The sequence below is a fragment of the Sciurus carolinensis genome, chromosome 1 (genome assembly GCF_902686445.1).
Source record: "Sciurus carolinensis chromosome 1, mSciCar1.2, whole genome shotgun sequence".
NCBI lineage: Eukaryota > Metazoa > Chordata > Mammalia > Rodentia > Sciuridae > Sciurus > Sciurus carolinensis.
The window spans coordinates 157786899-157804320 of NC_062213.1; the positions used below are offsets into that span (position 1 = coordinate 157786899).

The window sequence follows — 17422 nt, forward strand, 5'->3', positions numbered from 1 at the left end:
TTCACATCGTGGAATACTAGTAGAACTCAGCAGAAAGCTCTTATTTCTCTTATTTTTCTTGGCTTGAAGAGTTGATCGGATAAGTTTGAGATTACTAGACTTGTCAGAAAATAAAGGGAAAATCCTGTAAAGAGAATAGCTCCAAATGTGGGTATAAACTACCTAAATCCTAGGTGGATCTCTTAGCCATGCATGGATTAGGGAAGCTTCATGAGCCCTGGCAGGAAGCAACAGGAGGAATCCTGAAAGAACTAAGCAGAGATTTCAGCTGCTCTCCATTATAGGAAAAACAGAGTTTAGTGTTTGAATTTAGTCAAGTTAAATGCCCAAGCTCAGTACTTTCAAGGGTAAGATAACAGAGTTGAGAGTTTCTGCATCATAGCATCTACAGTATATTGCATACAATAACATACTAACAGCCATGCAAACAACAACAGCCACTGTTGAGAGAAAAAATTTAAAAATTGACCCTAAGATGACACACAGATTTTAAAATTAGCAGATGAAGACTTTAAAAGGACTTAGTATAAATATATTCAAGGATTTAAAGAAAAACTGGTCACATGAAAGCACACCTGGGGAATCTCAAAGATAAATAGAAGCAAATTTTTTTAAAAAAGAAATTAAAAAGAAGCAAATGGAAATTTTATATCTGAGAAGTACAGTGTCTCTGGAATGAAAATATTTTATGAACTTTTTAGTAGAAGAAAAGTTCAGTGAACTTGAAGCTAGAAGAAAAAGGAATAATCTAATTGAAGGAATGAAGGGGAAAAACAGATTCTGCATGATTTATGTGGTAATATCAAGTGATCTAAAATGTAATTAGAGTCCTAGGTCAGAAGAATGGGAATGGAGCATAAAAGACACTTTTAAAAATTACAGATCCTAATTTTCTCAGTTTTGCTGAAAACATAAAATTACAAGTCCAAAGAAGCTCAGTAAATTCTAATTAAGGTTCAAAGTAAGTGTGCATATACCTATATGTATGAGCATACTCTTAATTTTTTTTACATGTGCATACAGGTACACCTACACATACTAGAATCAAACTGATAGAAATTAAAAATGAAGAGAAAATCCTGAAAGTGGCCATAAGAAATTCATTCTTTACTATAAGGGAAACTATTCAAATGAAAGCTAATTTCTCATCAAAAACAAAGAAGGCAATAGAATAAGATATTTGTAGTATTGAAAGAAGAAATGAAGGAAAAAAGGAAGGGCCTGTTAGCATAGAATTCTAAATATAGAGAACTATTCTTCAAACATGAAGGTAAAATAAACTATGACAATAAGGTGAGAGAAAACAAAAACAATATGTCACAAGCAGACCTGCCAAGAAAAATTGCTAAACGAAGTTTTTTGGGCTAAAAATAACTGACGTAAATTAGTCTATAAGAAAGAAATTAAGAGTGAGGTTAAATATAAGAGATTGCATTTTATTTTTATCTTCTCACTGTATATAAACTGTACATTAAAAAATACTAGGCAAATATTGACATTTGTTTTCCATAGTAGTATATCCTAATTTTCTGAAACTAGTTTCTTTATATTATAGACTTTAGCAAATAAGTGTATTGTAGATGATGGGAGCCAGGTGTCTCACTTCTGGATAGAAGAATTTCAAATACTATATGTTGACTTGGCATTGGAGGAGTCAACATGAAATGGATTTTTTAAATATACATTATTAGAGATAGAAATTTATGTATAAGTATTACATGTGTTCTAAGTCTCTGTCCACTGAAAGGCCTGTCAACAGTGACATGAGTAGCAGTTAGCACATTTAATGTCAGATTTTGACAATACCATTGTCCATTAAATAGAACCATGTTTCATTGGAGAAAAAGCTGATTCCAAGGCTGATTCCAAGAGAAGTTTTTTTATGTGTCCTAGAAAGTAAAAAGGTTTTCAAGGATATAAGGGTACATAAGGTAAACAGAAGTTACCATGAAGCACAGGTGATTCTCTTGCAAATGTGGGACAGTTAAACATAAAAATAAGTAATGATAGGAATGACTTAAAATTCTTTGGCAAAAATAAAAATACATGACACTATAAAGTGATATAAATGAATAAAGGGAGAAGACGAAGCTCTTCCTTGGAGTAGAATGTTAACTAATAAATAGAAAAGGAATGATAACCTCAAGTTATTACACTCAGAAGGATAGAGTTACTTCCATAGCGTATTTATGCCAAGAAATGCATATTTTGATCATGGGGAAGTATCACATAAACCCAATATGAGAATACTGTACTATAATTAAAATGACTTGTACTCTTGGGAAAAAAAATGTCAGGGTCAAGGAAATCAAAGAAAGTTTGAGGAATTGTCTTGGATCAATGGAGACTAAAGAGATGTGATGACTAAATATTGAGTGATCCAGGATTGGATCTTAGACTTGGAGAGAAATTGATTATAAATTTATGTAAAAGAATGTTTTCATGTTTAGAAAAAAACATGATTATGGGTAAGGGTGTATTATGTCTCTAACTTGTTCTGAATGATTCAGAAAACATTCTGCCCATATAACATATGTATATATGTTGAATAATGTTACACGGAACAAAATGTAAACAATAGTGAATCTGGATAAAGGATAAGAAGAATTCTTATTGCAACTCTTTGAAAGTATGTGATTATACAAAAATTAAAAATTTACCCAAAACTTGTTGAAGCCTCAAAAAAATTAATGGATGAATTAAATAGTAGGTTAGATACAACTGAAGAAGGAATTATAGAACTGGAAGATAAATCTGAAGAAATTGCCCAGAATGCATAAAGAACAATAATATGAAAAAGGAGTTTAAAGATATGAAAGAGATAAAGTCTGAAAATAATTTTCTTTTCAGTAATTTTATACTTAGTAGAGTGGAAGAGGGGCAACATTTGAGGAAATTATGGATTTGATTTTTTTTTCCGGAACTGATAAGCTATACAGCAACAAAAGGAACTATCTTAGAGTTAAGTCTGTTAATGTAACATCCTTGGAAGACTTAAATATTTAAGCTACCTTAAATGTGGTTGATGGAAATACCCTTTTAAGAAAAACCAAGACTTAGCTAAGAATCTCAAACCAAAATTAATTGTGAAGCATATAAAAGTTGCAAGAGCTAAATATTTGTTTCCTTGAGACTAATTTTTTAGCTAAAATAATTACAATTAATTAAATTATTAATTTGTATAATACCTTTGTACTGTTGAGCTTTGAGTTTCCAAATATAAACAAATACTGTACTATCTAGTATTAATAGTGTTAATTTTAATGGAAGAGATAGTTCAATAAGCATTTTTAAATCTCATTACCCATCAGGTAACTGGCAGGGTGTTAATGATATAAATATCTTAAGTCTAGGGAGGAAAAACAGATTATGTTAGCATAGGTTTAGTAAGAGGGTCATGTACAGCTGCTATTAACTAGAGTGGAAGGATCGGTAGTGTAAACTGGACAGGGCCAGGTGAAACTTTTTAAGAGATGATTATGTTGAAGTCTCAGAAGTAGAGTAGACATTAGCAGTAGTTTTTTATGATTATTTTTATGTTGAGGAATATAATTCATACAGAAAAGTACATAAAATATTGCCCATCTACCATGTTTTATTTCTTTTAGACCTATTTGAGCCCTTCCAACGGATACTCTTTTTAAAGGGCATACTTAAATCCTTCCTTCATGTGTAAGTATGTTTAATCTACATGCATAAATTATCTGTTATATTTAAACTTCTGGCAGAAGGAATATTAATGAATATTTTATTGTATATTCAGGAGTACCCATTTAGGAGTGAAATGATCTTATTGTATTTCTCACTTTATTCAGCCAAAAAATATATATATATATCTTTTATCCACTGGTGTTGATATTTCCAAATATATCCACTTGACTTCTGTAAAAAATTCTTTGGCTGATCATTAACCTTTTGGCATCATAAACATGTTGCCCAGTAATTGGTCAGTGTAGGGCCACTTTTGTCATGAAGAATAACAGGATTAATCATTTATTTAAATACTTTCACATGGTGACCATGCTTCTGCATGTAATATGCCATAGTAGAGATTTTTTGTGTGACCAACCATTAGAAATACTGCACACAAGAATAACTTGAATGAAACAGACAATACAGAAAGATTTATTATAGAAGATTCTTCTCCATTCTTTGCCCGTACTTGGAATGGAAAATAAATCATTTCATATATCTCAATTTACACTTAAGGAGTCACATGGGATGTGAATTTAGCCATTGCCTTTCATCAAAGGATTTCTAAGCATCTCATGAGCATACTCAATAATCCTCTAAACACTCTTGTAAAGTTAGTAGCTGGCAACATTATCATGTCTATTATAGTGAAGAGTAAATGGAAGCACTGAAATACTAAGTGATATTTTTATCTTCCACTCAGAAATTTCTTACTACTTTACAGGCCAGTATTATTATCAACTTTATGAAGCTTAGTGAGATTATGTGATTTGCCCAACCTTAGGGAAGAATTTGGCATAGCATCAAAGCTCCCTGAGTCTTATCTGCTTTACTAAGTTTATTCTTCACCCCCTACTCCGACCCTCAGCTCTGCCACTCAAAATCATGTTTAATATAATGTTTTAAAACTCCTATAAAAAAAAAGAACCTCAAATCATATAATTTTGTGAGCTTCTAAGGTGTCATTTCTGATTCTTGGTTAGGAATCAAACGATAGCTTTTTTTCCACTAGAATAATTTTTTAATATTGAAACTGGTGTTAGTAACATAAAACTTATCTGCTCAGTTTGTTCTGATGAATCAGAGAATCTTATTCAGGGTACTACCCTGTAGTAAGCTAAATAAAAAGGGGGAGGATCTTCTTAGAAAATAATTTATGGTAGCTAATTCTACAAAGAGTTACTTTCTCTCTTATCAATATAAAATTGCATATAAATTTTTTTAATCTTTTTAGAATTCCAAAATTTGGGTGGGTTGGAGTGAAAAGTTACCTACGGATGATGTAAGATTATTCCTAAGAGGGAGGCATAATCACTTTTGTGCAATTATCACCACCAGCTATCTCCAAAACTTTTTACATCATGCAAATTGAAACTGTACCCATTAACAGTAATTTCCCATTTCTCCCTCCCTTTGGCTTCTAGCAACCACTGTTCTGTTTTCTGGATCTATGAATTTGACTACTCTTATATGAATAAAATCATACAGTATGTCCTTTTATGACTGACTTATTTTACTTAGTGTTGTGTCTTCAAAGTTCATCTGTGTTGTAGCATGTCCAAATTTCCTTTCTTTTTTAAGGCTTAATAATATTCTATTGTGTGTATATGACACATTTTGTTTATTCATCTGTCACTGGACACTTGGATTGCTTCTGCCTTTTGGCTATTGTGAACAGTGCTTCTATGAATATTGTTATATGACTCTCTACTCATGTTTTGACTTTTAATTATTTTGGAATATGAAATTACTGGATCATATGGTGATTCTAATTTTAATCATTTGAGGAACTGCCGTACTGTTTTCTATAGCTGCTGCACCATTTTACATTCCAGTCAGCCATGCACAAAGGTTCTGATTTCTCCACATTCTTACCAACTCTTGGTATTTTCTTTTTTTTTCTTTTTTATACTAAGCATATTAATAGATATGAAGCGATATCTCATTGTGAACATGGGTTGTATATCTCTAAGGATCAAGGATATTGAACATTTTTTTATGTTGATTTTTTGGCCACGCGTGTGTGTGAGCACGCCGTGTGTCTTCTTTGGAGAAAGGTATGTTCAAGTCCTATCCCCATTTTTTTTGGTGTGTGTCCATTTTTTAAAACCAAGAAAGCAGCCACAGGAACCAGATATAACTTTACAGAACTACCCAAAATATATCACTTATAATTGTTAAGTAATAATGGTAGCAGAGAAATAAATATTTTAGAACAATATGTATCTCATATTTAATAAATTTTTTCTTATTCTTCCATTACAGTTTTTCTGCCTCATGTATTTTTATTAACATTTTCCTAACCCATGTAGCATCATTCTCATTCTTGTATTACAATTGTTCATGGATAAAGGAGTGCCTTGTGTATTATAGGTGCTTAATTTAATGATTAATATCTCAGTAGGGTTCATTTCTAATAGAATGGGCCCTAAATTCCTCTGGTGGATTTGTCCTTTACCTGTTTTTCAGTTCCCCCACAGGACTGAGATTGAGTTTCCCTCCCTCCAAATGTGTGACCATAGGCAAGTTTCACAAACTCTTCCCTATAGACAAACTAATTTCTTAAATTTCTTCTAGTCATGCCTATTAAATCTTTTTAGGATAGTTATAAATATTACCAACTTTGTGTTATTAAATGCTGAAGTTATCTGAATTGTACATTACCCTCAACGAATCATGTTTTTAGATTCTCACTAAACATAAAGAGGGAGATGACAGCCTATTTTAACTCAGCTCACTTTCTTGTTTACTTTTATAAATTTCCATGGGCTTTCTAGATCCACTAAGACCTAATCTGGAAATCTTTAAGTTGAAGCATAGTGTAACTTTCCTTGAAAATTAACCACTGATTGTAAAGCAGTAGTATTTTGGACAGTTAGTATCAGGGTGGGCTTTGTGGTCTTCTAAAAGAACATCTTTTAGATGCTGCATCTTAGCATCATTTAAAAACAAAGGATAAGAAAATTCTGAGTTATGTAACTTTAGTTTTTGATTTCTACTTTTGAAATGTTATGAAATCCGGAACACTTCATGTACTAAATAGGGCTATATATATTCCAAAGATAAACATAAATATTTTTTAAAATGATTTACTGTTTTTATTTGCTCATACCTCTGTTCTCATTTCATTGAGAATTCATGTTAAATTGATTTTTTTTAATTCAGTGCTAAAAATTGAACCTGGGGTCTTACACATCCTAGTCAAGTTTCTTACCACTGAACTACATCCCCAGCCCCTAAACCAAATTTAAATTGGCTTCCAAAAAAATACAAACAATTATTTAAACCAGTTTAATCTCAAGAAATAATGTGATTGGATAATGTAGATAAATAGCAAAATTAAGTAAACCCTCTTTAGATACTAATTTTCATAGATTAACCCGTCTCTTTCATTTTTTTCTTATTTCTATATGTTCTGTATGAGTCAGTAGTTATTTTTGAATAGTCATCTTCTATACAAATTTGGGAGAGTTCTGTAATGCAATCTTTATAATACAATCTTTGGCATAATATCCAAATCCTCTAATACTTCAAATAATTGAATTTCTGTTTCTCAGGGATCAAGAAAGTACTTTTAATGCTGCATTTGTCACTGGGAAAGCTAGTTTTAATTTATATTGACCTTTTTTCTCCTTTGAGCATTTAGTCTGCATTCAATAAAATGTTGATGACTGCTCTTTAGGAGACAGCTGTACGAAATAAAGTATTATAAATATTCAGCTTTCCTTTCTAAGTATTGTCACCAACAGCTGGGCATCCAGTTTAGCAGAACAGATTTTGCACACAGAGAGCCTGGCATGTTCCTGAATCAGTTTAGTGAAGGAAACAAAAAATAGTTTCTTATGGATTGGGGACTTATAAAGACATAGAGCATCTGTTCCTCAGTTAAGTCATAGTCTGGTTGCACTGAATCATGTTTAATGCTAGAATAATGTGCAAAACTTTTTTCACCTTGCTCATACCTTTAACACATAGTGCACTATTTCTATTTCATAGTATAAATAATATACTTTGAACATCTCTATTGAAGGTATGTAAATTATTTTGCTCTTATGTACAAGTTTTTATTAGTGGTATTTCAAAGCAGATAAATATACTAATTTTTCTAAGACTTTGTATACTATGACTTTAAATTGGTTAATGTATGTATATAAAATTATACATATAAAAAAGTGATTCATTTAAATTTTTAATTATGATCCCATATTGAAATATGCTATTAAAAACAAACCAATCATAAATAATTGCTATCTTTAAATGATATTGGTGCTTTAACAAGCAATATAAAAATTAGTTAGTAAAAGTAACTGTAATCTTTGCTTATATAGCTTACCTTTAAATATTTGCCTACTTAATGCTTGCCAAATCTAAGATTTCTTTAAATATTTCCTTTGCAGTGTTAAGAGATCACTGAAATTGGATGATCAGTTAGAAGAAAATGTAAGTATTTGATTAAGAATTTGTGATTGCATAAGTCTATGTTTTTAACTACTGATTTACCTTCCTAAATATAAAAATTACCAAGAAACCATGAGACAGTTGTGATTGGTATACCATTTTCTGCATATAAATATTTTTTATAAATCTAATGTTTTTTTTATAAATTTTTATGATTTTTTTTATAAACCTAAGCTTCTGGCAAGCTTGAGGTGGTCACTTAAGCAAATTTTTTGGAAACCTTAATAAAGTAAATTACTAGAAATTAGTTTGTAGAAAAAAATGATCTGCCAATTAAGTATATAAGAAACAATGTGGAATGATGACAGTACTTTAATCTGTGTACTGTAATCTAAAGTGAAATCAAAACATTAGCAACATTTTCACATCAAAAATGTAATTATCTCCCTCAGCTATGATGATATGGCTTAAACACAACAAAGTACTAACATTGTAACAAATTTCACCAGTTATCACAATAAAAATAAAATTGTACTATTGCTATTACTTTTTGTGAATCTACTCAGAGCACATTCCCCATGCCAGCATGTTTTGACATATGTTAGTTTATTATCTTTTCATATCAACTATGGATCTAGACACACACACTAATACTAAGATACTTATGACCTCATAATCATCAAGGGAAGTAAACTGGTGAGAAAGACAAATAGCTAGTCAATAAATGGGCCTATACAAAATCTCATATAAGAACGCCATTTCAAGAAATGGGTTTTATGTGGAATTTCTCTTTGAAAGACTCACTGTTCTTTAACAAAACAGAAATTCACCATTTTAAAAACTTCCTAGATGCTTTTTGAAAAATTTTGTACAAAGGTGGCAGAATTCTGCAGTGACACTAAAAAAATCATTAACAGTATAATTAGCAATTTAGAGTACCATTATCCAACTTGTTCTGTGCAGAATGCAGCTGTGACTGTAATTCTGCATCTGTTTCTTTGGTCAGAATGGTATTTTGGTAGATGAGTAGTCCAGCTTGAAATGAAATACATTTCTTTCCTGCCCCAAAACTGTTCTTTGGGAGATGGTAACAATTATTTAAATAGAAAAGAATGACCATTACAGAATCCATTCTCTTCATGAAGCACCACTGTTGTCATGGCAGGCTTTCTACCCATTTTTTCTTCATATGAAAATGTGTCAAGGTAACCAGTGCCACAACTAATATCGTGTATTCGAAAAATATATTGTTATATTTGATCTAGTTCTGTACTCTTAATAAATTAACTGTATTAACTCAGTTTCTTCACTTGCTATTGACCTATTCACATTTTCTAGTTCTTCGATGATTCAATCTGAGCATGTTGTATGTTTCTGGAAATTTGTCCATTTCATTTAGATTCTTTAATTTTTTAACAGAATCATTCAGAGTATCTCTTTATGATACCTTTTATTTCTGCAAGGTCAATACAGGTTGAACATCACAATCTGAAAATTCAAAACCTGAAATGTTTTAAATGCTCAAGCAGACTTGGAGCTGCTGCCAAATTATCCCTGGGATTGCTTGTGTACCTGAGAACACAGTACAGAATTGAGTACCTTGGATTACAACGGGCAAAAATATGAGACAGATATTTATATTAAGAAAAAAAATTAAAGTGCACAAGGTGCATCATTTATATACATCTAGTACATATGGCCTCCTGAAGAAAGCAGGAACCAAGACACCATTATCCAAAGGAGCAAAAAGAATCATAGCAGCCTGGAATGGAGTTGGAGTAAACTTAGGAGTTGCAGGTCTGCAGCTGTTCCAACCACACCTTTTTGCCTAACATTACACCAATTGCTTGGGTCAGTTCCCAGCTCCCTGTCCCAAGAATGGGTTTTAAGAAGACACATAGAGAAGGCTTTCTCTCATCTACCTGAGAGATCCTCTCCCACAGAATGTAGTGACTTGAAGATTGGAGCCATTAGTTTGATGTCATACTTGCTTTTCTCATTCTGGCCTGGAAAATATTATTAATGCCTTCTTTAAAAAGAAAACACTCCCTACCCAGGACACTCTCTAAAGCTAAAGGTTTTGGAAGTGGAGCCTCAGACAAATTATGCAAGTTTAGGGAGATTTTCCACAGAACCCCTCTTTCATGTTTGAAATAGCATGGTTGAAATTCTCATGCCTTCTTTACCTAAACACAGAGAGGGCGATATTACGGGTCCTAGCCCAAGATACATGACTGCCAGCTGCCCATACCTATCCCATCCTACTTTCTCTACTCTTTGCTAGTTAAGTGAGGGAATATATTAAGTGAGGAAATTAAAGATCTGTTGAGTGACTTGTCCATGATAGCTTAGCTAATAGGCAGCAAGACATTATATGAGCCCCAGCTTTCTGACTTCATGTCTAGTGTTCTTTCCATATACCATAACTATTTTCCCTTTAGTATAAATATTTGAGTGCTGCATGAATCATCTTTCACTTTAGAAATTCTTTTTAAATATTTTTTTAGTTATTGATGGACCTTTATTTTATTCATTTATTTATATGTGGTGCTGAGAATTGAATCCAGTGCCTCACACATGCTAGGTAAGCACTCTACCACTGAGTCACAACTCCAGCATTAGAAATTCTTATTTCTAGTACTGTTTTTGGTTTATATTATTTTTAACAGTCCTTCCTTAATAAGTGGTATCTATTTGGAAAAAAAATTAACCTCACTTATTTACAAAATTCATATACAAATATTCTCGTTTTACACAAAATTCATTTTACTTAATGTCTCTTTTCATACCCAAAAATTTATCCAAAAACAATCAGACAAAACCAAAAGCATAAAACTTGTAAAAGTAAACATAAGAAACTATATTTGTGGCCTTAGAGTATGCAAAAATTTCTTAAGACCCCAAAAATTCTAACTATAAAAATTGATAAATTGAACTTCATCAAAATTAGAACTTTATGGTAGTCAAAAGACAACATTAAGAAAATGACAAGCCATGAATGGAGAAGAAACTATCTGGAGTGTGTGTGTGTGTGTGTGAGAGAGAGAGAGAGAGAGAGAGAGAGAGACAAGACTTGTGTCCAGAATGTATCAGTTAAAATGAATAAATAAAATCCAATCAGAGTGCAAAAAATGTTCAGTGACATTAATCATCAGAAATATGAATTAAAGCCTGGTGTAATGGACATGCCTGTAATCCCATTGACTCAGGTGACTAGGGCAGGGTCGCAAGTTCAAAGCCAGCCTCAGTAACTTAGAAAGACCCTGAGCAACTTAGCAAGACCCTGTCTCAAAATAAAAAGCAAAAAGGGTTGGGGATATGGCTAAGTTGGTATGCACACCTGGGTTCAATCCTTAGTACCAAAAAAAAAAGAAGAAAGAAAGAAATATGAATTAAAGTCACAAAGTGATACTACTGTTCCCACCAATTAGCTAATGAATTATATCGAAACAGATTTTTAAAAATTTTTTTAGTTAACACATTAGCATAGGTAAAGGAAACAAAAGCCCCTAAAGGTTGATGAGAATGTAGCATAATTGAAACTCTCATATATTGATGGGGATTTTAAATGAAACCAACATTTTGAACTGTTCTTTAACTTTTTGTTTTTTTTAGATTTTGCCTTCACTTTTGTGTGAAGGCAAGTTTTTTTTTTTTAATCTTTATTTATTTTTATGTGGTGCTGAGGATTGAACCCAGTGCCTCACATATTCGAGGCAAGTGCTCTACCACTGAGCTACAGCCCCAGCCCTTAACTCTTTTTATATACATAAAATTAGACCCATATCCATACTATAACCTCATAATTTCACTCATTAGTATCCCCAAAGAATTATATATACACCAAGAATGTGCATGTACAAGAATGTTCTTAGCAGTTTAATTCATAATAATTCCAAACTGAACATGTCTATAAACAAGAAAATGGAAAAGCAAATCTAATATATTTAAAAAATAGGAATGCTCCTTAATAATAAAAACAGAGCACAATAACAACACATACAACAAAATAGATGATCTCAACATGTTAAGCAATAGAAGCCAGACACAGAAGTCATGTAATTCATTTATTTGAAGTTCAAAAATAAGCAAAACTATGTGTGGTTATGGAATTAAAAAGTGATTACTTCTAGGCTGGCAAGTGAGAATTGGAAGAGGATACAAAAGAACCTTCTGGATTAATCAAATATTGTGTGGCTTAGGTGATGGTTGTATCAGTGTATCCGGTTGTCAGAACTCATTAAATTAAATAAGATCTGTGCATTTTATTGTATATAAATCATACTTCAGTAAACAAAAAATATATCTGGGTGGAATTTACTTCATATTCTGAAAAATAAAAGAATGTGTGAAAACACAACGGGAAACAACCATGAGAAAATTTTATAAACTTGAGGCCAGGCACAGTGGTACATGCCTATTATCCTGGCAGTTCCGAAGACTGAGGCAGGAGGATTGCAAATTCAAGGACAGCATGGGCAATTTAGCAAGACCTTGACTCAAAATTTTAAAAATTTAAAAAGGGGAGGGAGTGGAGCTTAATGGTTAAGCACCCTTGGGTTCTAATCCTAGTCCTGGACAGGGTGGAGGGAGCTTGAGAATTAAAGTGCAGGAGTACAATAATAATATCTTTAGTATTAAAATTAATTCTTAATATCTTAATATTGTAGAAGAATAATAAGCAGAAATAGAAAATCTAGTGTATAAACTTTTTTGCCAAAATTTTATTTTTCCTCTTTTTTTCTCCTGTTAAAATTTTAAGGTGAAATTTACATATCATTAAGTTCACAGATTATGCATAATTCAGTGAGTTTTACAAATGTGTAAACTTGTGTATCAAACACCGAGTCAAGAAATAGAGCATTTCCATTACCATAGATTTAATATATTGGTCATATTTTTTTCCTACTATCATAGTAAGATCTCTGAGATAAGTGCAAAATGCTTCTGTTCTCTGTAGCCATCACAAAAACAGCAACAAAACCTCAATGTCTTGTAGAACCATTAAGAATGGTAAATTGGCAGTTGATAAGTTAATTGATACCTATTATTATTCTACCAGGAACCCAAGGCCCAAAATATGAAAAGTGCCTAACAAATATTTCATAATTAATAGTATTAGTACATAATAATTATATCTTAGTTGGGACATCCTAATAACCTAATTAAACAGCATAAGGGTTTTTTGTTTTGTTTTGTTTTGTTTTGTGGTGCTGAGGATTGAACCCAGGGCCTTATATATGCAAGGCAAGCACTCTACCAATGAACTACATCCCCAGCCCCAAGGTTATTTTTTAAAATTTTTATTTGTTCTTTTTAGTTATATATGACAGTAGAATCTATTTTGATATATTTATATCAACATGGAATATATCTTATTTTAATTAAGATCCCAGTCTTGTGGATGTACACAATGTTGAGATTCAATGGTGGTGCATTCATACAGAAGTTCAGCATAAGGTTATTAAGAATTATCTTCCTTTAGCTGCCCTTTTGTTTCTGGTTATCCACATACTTATAGTACTTGTGTTTTAAATATTTCAGTGACAGCATAGACTGGTAATTCATAATAATAGCAGATCATTTATATCCCATTTTTCATCTGTGAAAGAACCCTTAGTTAGTACTTTCTAGACTGTTTATAATAGGTAAAAAATCAATAAAATGCAAGCACCTTTTTGGTAGAATATGCTTTAAACAAGGTGATGAAGCAAGCTATAATTCATAAAAGATATTGAAGGAGAATGCCATATCTATTTGAAATTATAAAGACAGCATTGATTTTTTTTTTTAAAGGCAGGAAAATCAATGCCCAAATTTTAGTTTTGCTAATGTGTAAGTTTGACCTCTTTACAAAATGTGTCATGCTATTTGGGCTGATTATAGACTGAATCATGGAACATGGCATTTTGTTGTTGTTTAGTAGTTTGTGTGTGTATTCGCCTCATTTTAAAAATACCGAGTCAGTAAATATTAGAAGCACTTGTAAATTATTATAGAATTTATTGTGACATCTGTTGCCATGAATTTGTTTGCATCCTGAATCCTTTCCCTTTTTTAGCTAAAAACCACTCCTCTCTCCATTTCTTTCTGTTTTTCCAAAGGGTCTGGTAGCACTTATCCTCGCTTAGTGGAAAGAGTGCTGACTTCTCAATTAGCAGCCCAGTCTTCCTCAACCCGAGGCTTCTTAATTCTCCCTATTGTGGGAGACTAAGAAGTAAGCCAAGTCCTTTGAGGTTCAGAGAATGGCAAAATGAAATTTTTAGATGAATTCTAGGATCACTTTTAAAGATGTTCAGAGATATAAAGTAGATGATTTTGGTAAAACCTTGAGGGAAAGAAAACTTGGGGCTCTGACGTGCCTTTGTGTACATCAGTAGGGACCAAACAAAAATACATTATTTGCTGAAGAATATTTAGTAGGAGAGTATGGGAAGGTAGATTTTCCGTTTTTCCTCTATGTTAAGTAATTGTAGACAGAAAATTTTCCTTTTAACCAACACAAGTGACCAAAAACTAAAGAATAAAAGTGAAGGCTTAGTATTTTTAAAGTGAGGCAAACACATATTCATACACGTGTACACGCAGTTGTTTTCTGAAAGCTAGAAAACCTTTTTCAGGAAGAAATGTGTTATCTACAGTTGTAATGTTTAGACATTTGGCAATTGAATAAAATAATTTTTGGTGGAAATAGGAAAACAGATTGATATAAATGTACATTAGGGGAGTGACTTTCATTTCTTGTACATACACAGTGAAATAGTCTGGGCAATAAATTCTTGGAAAAGTAGAGTAGGGTTTGGATAAATGTCATAGTTTATGACTGAATACATATAAACAGGTGAAAACTCAAGATGGAAAGGTAATAGTAACTACTTGATAAAGAGACTAAAAGATTGCCTTAGAGTTTTAACTTGATATTATAGTTTGATATTTTAAAAAGGATACTGGTTACATTTGTGGTACGATGGATACATAAACTAAAGAAAGAAATGCCTTTTTATTCCCCCAGACACAGAAATATTTATCATTTAAAATCTCAACTATAAAAATTTTTTGATACTATGGATTCTGGAACTAATATGAAGATTATTAGAAAAGGTGACACAGCTACCATTTTTACCATGTGTCTTAAAAATAGAGACTATTTGGCCATAAAGAATTACATATCTGTTTCAAGTCAGCTACTAAGCTAACATTTAGTTCTACAGTGTTGGCAACCTCTGAGCCTTTGAACCTTTCCTTTACCCCCAGTTTCATTTTATGCTGTTTCACCTCTAGATTTCAGGTTTTTCATGTCTTTTATGTTCAGTTATCTAAGCCTTAGCCTTCCTTCTCAAAAGAAGCTTTCTGTAACAGTACCTATAGCCCACTTTGATTTTCCCTCCTTGAGTTTCTCTAAGCATACATACTAAGACCTTATCTCTGATTGTTTAGCCTTTGGTAGATATTTCTTTAGGCCAGAACAATTGTTATGTTTCTTTATATTCATTAGTTAGCAATATAGAAAGCAAGTTTTTAGGGACATTCAGGAGAGCAACAATTAATAGTATGATAATGAAGTTTGGAGAAAGTGGATCTTGAGTGGAGATCTAAACTAAAGAAAGAGTAGGTCTTGGGGAAGATAAGAAAGAGAACATTCAAAGCTGGGATCATAGAATGATCTGAGACCTAAAGGTGTATAACCTATTTAAACTGAAAGCATAGGTACTAGTGAATATTGGATGAATGAATCAATGAACAAATGAGTATATTTTAAGTAAAGTGATGTGGCTAAGTTTACTGGGTGATTCTTTTAAAGTCATTCATTCTTATACATTTTTGAGTTCTCTAGGGTACAATGATGAAGAAATGTTTATTTTTAGGAGTAAATTCTGATGGAGTAGACAGAAATTTAAAAGTTATCAAAATGCTTTACCTGCATTTAGACACCTGGGGGACCCAAAGGAGGAAGATTTGGAGAGGAATTTTATAGTTTAGGCCAAATTCTCAAAAGCCTTGAAGGTTGGACACAATTGTTTAGACACTATCTTCTTTATCATTAAGGCAAGACACTGTGTCAGAGAATTGTGTAAAGGTGTAGGACTACACTGATCTTTCCTAGGATTTCCTTGTAGGTCTGGTAATGAACATCTCCGAGAGTTTTCTTGGCCTGACCCCATGGTTATATTTCAACTGAAATTAAAACTGAGGATGTGGTTATATGAGTTGGTCATTTCTAAACCTTAGGAAATATCATTTCAGAAAGTAGTAACCCTTTTATATTAAAATTCCCTAAATATCAAATTTAGGTGCCCCAAGTATTATGGAAACCTGAAACATCTACCTAATTTGAAACAACAGTGTTCACTTTGAAAATGATAATTGAGTTTATTTGAATTCTGAAAAGAGAGGAAGGAAACCAGTATTTACTTGAATTTGGCTGAGTTTTTAAAGGTATTTCAAAGACCTATAACTAAATGTCAGTATTTCTGTTCCAAAATTATTATTTATTTCCAGTTATTTGATCCTTCAAAAATCACGAAGAAGAAAAGTATTACAGCTTATTCTCCAACGACTGGAACTTGTCAAATGAGTCCATTTTCTTCTCCCACAAGCTCTAAAGAACAAGAACCCAGAAACGGGCCATCAAATGGTTAGTTGAACATTCTTTTCCATTTATGAAAAGATTTTTCTAGTTATTGGTTAAATCAGGATTTTGATTTAATAATATATAGGTCTTGTTGAAACTGATTTTTCTCATTTCTCAAAGAATTTTAGCATAGAAAAGGCTAGAATGTAGGTATTACTTTGGGCATAAATGTAAACTTTCTAGGCACTTTTTAAAAAATGTTACGGCAGACTTTGTTCCTTTACTATTCCATCCATTAAATAGAAATTATGGCCTGACTGCCTTCAGCTACTATCAATTATAATGATCACAGATACACCCCTTAACAAGCTATCCATCATGTACATAAATTAAAGGGCACATAACTCAGGTACTGCTGTACTACAGTTTAAGAGTGATACTTCTAAATGTTATTTTATCATAGTAGGAGATTTTAAACTATGTCTTTCAGAAACTGATGAAGCAAAAAAGTTAAAGATATAAACAAAACATAAGTAATGAGTTTGATTCTAATGAGAAGTACCCATTTATAATACCCAATATATTAAAAAGCACACCTGGAACTTTCACAAAAATGTAACCAATTTGGAGTCACAAGAGGAAATCTCACTGTTCTAAAAATTGCTGTCATACAGATTACATTCTCAAGCCCAAATTGCCTGTAATTAGGAATCAGTAATAAAAAGACATGCCTTTAAAAGTTTCAGTTAAGTATTTGGA

General features: G+C 32.1%; 1 protein-coding gene across 1 annotated transcript in view; it reads left to right on the top strand.

Annotated features, from left to right (window-relative positions):
• Itgb3bp (integrin subunit beta 3 binding protein) overlaps positions 1-17422 on the top strand; it is a 57527-nt gene that overhangs the window by 5071 nt on the left and 35034 nt on the right. The window contains exons 2-3 of the mRNA XM_047566272.1: positions 8091-8133; positions 16591-16726. Coding sequence (XP_047422228.1) covers positions 8091-8133; positions 16591-16726 — 179 coding nt within the window. The remainder of the gene's footprint in view (positions 1-8090; positions 8134-16590; positions 16727-17422) is intronic.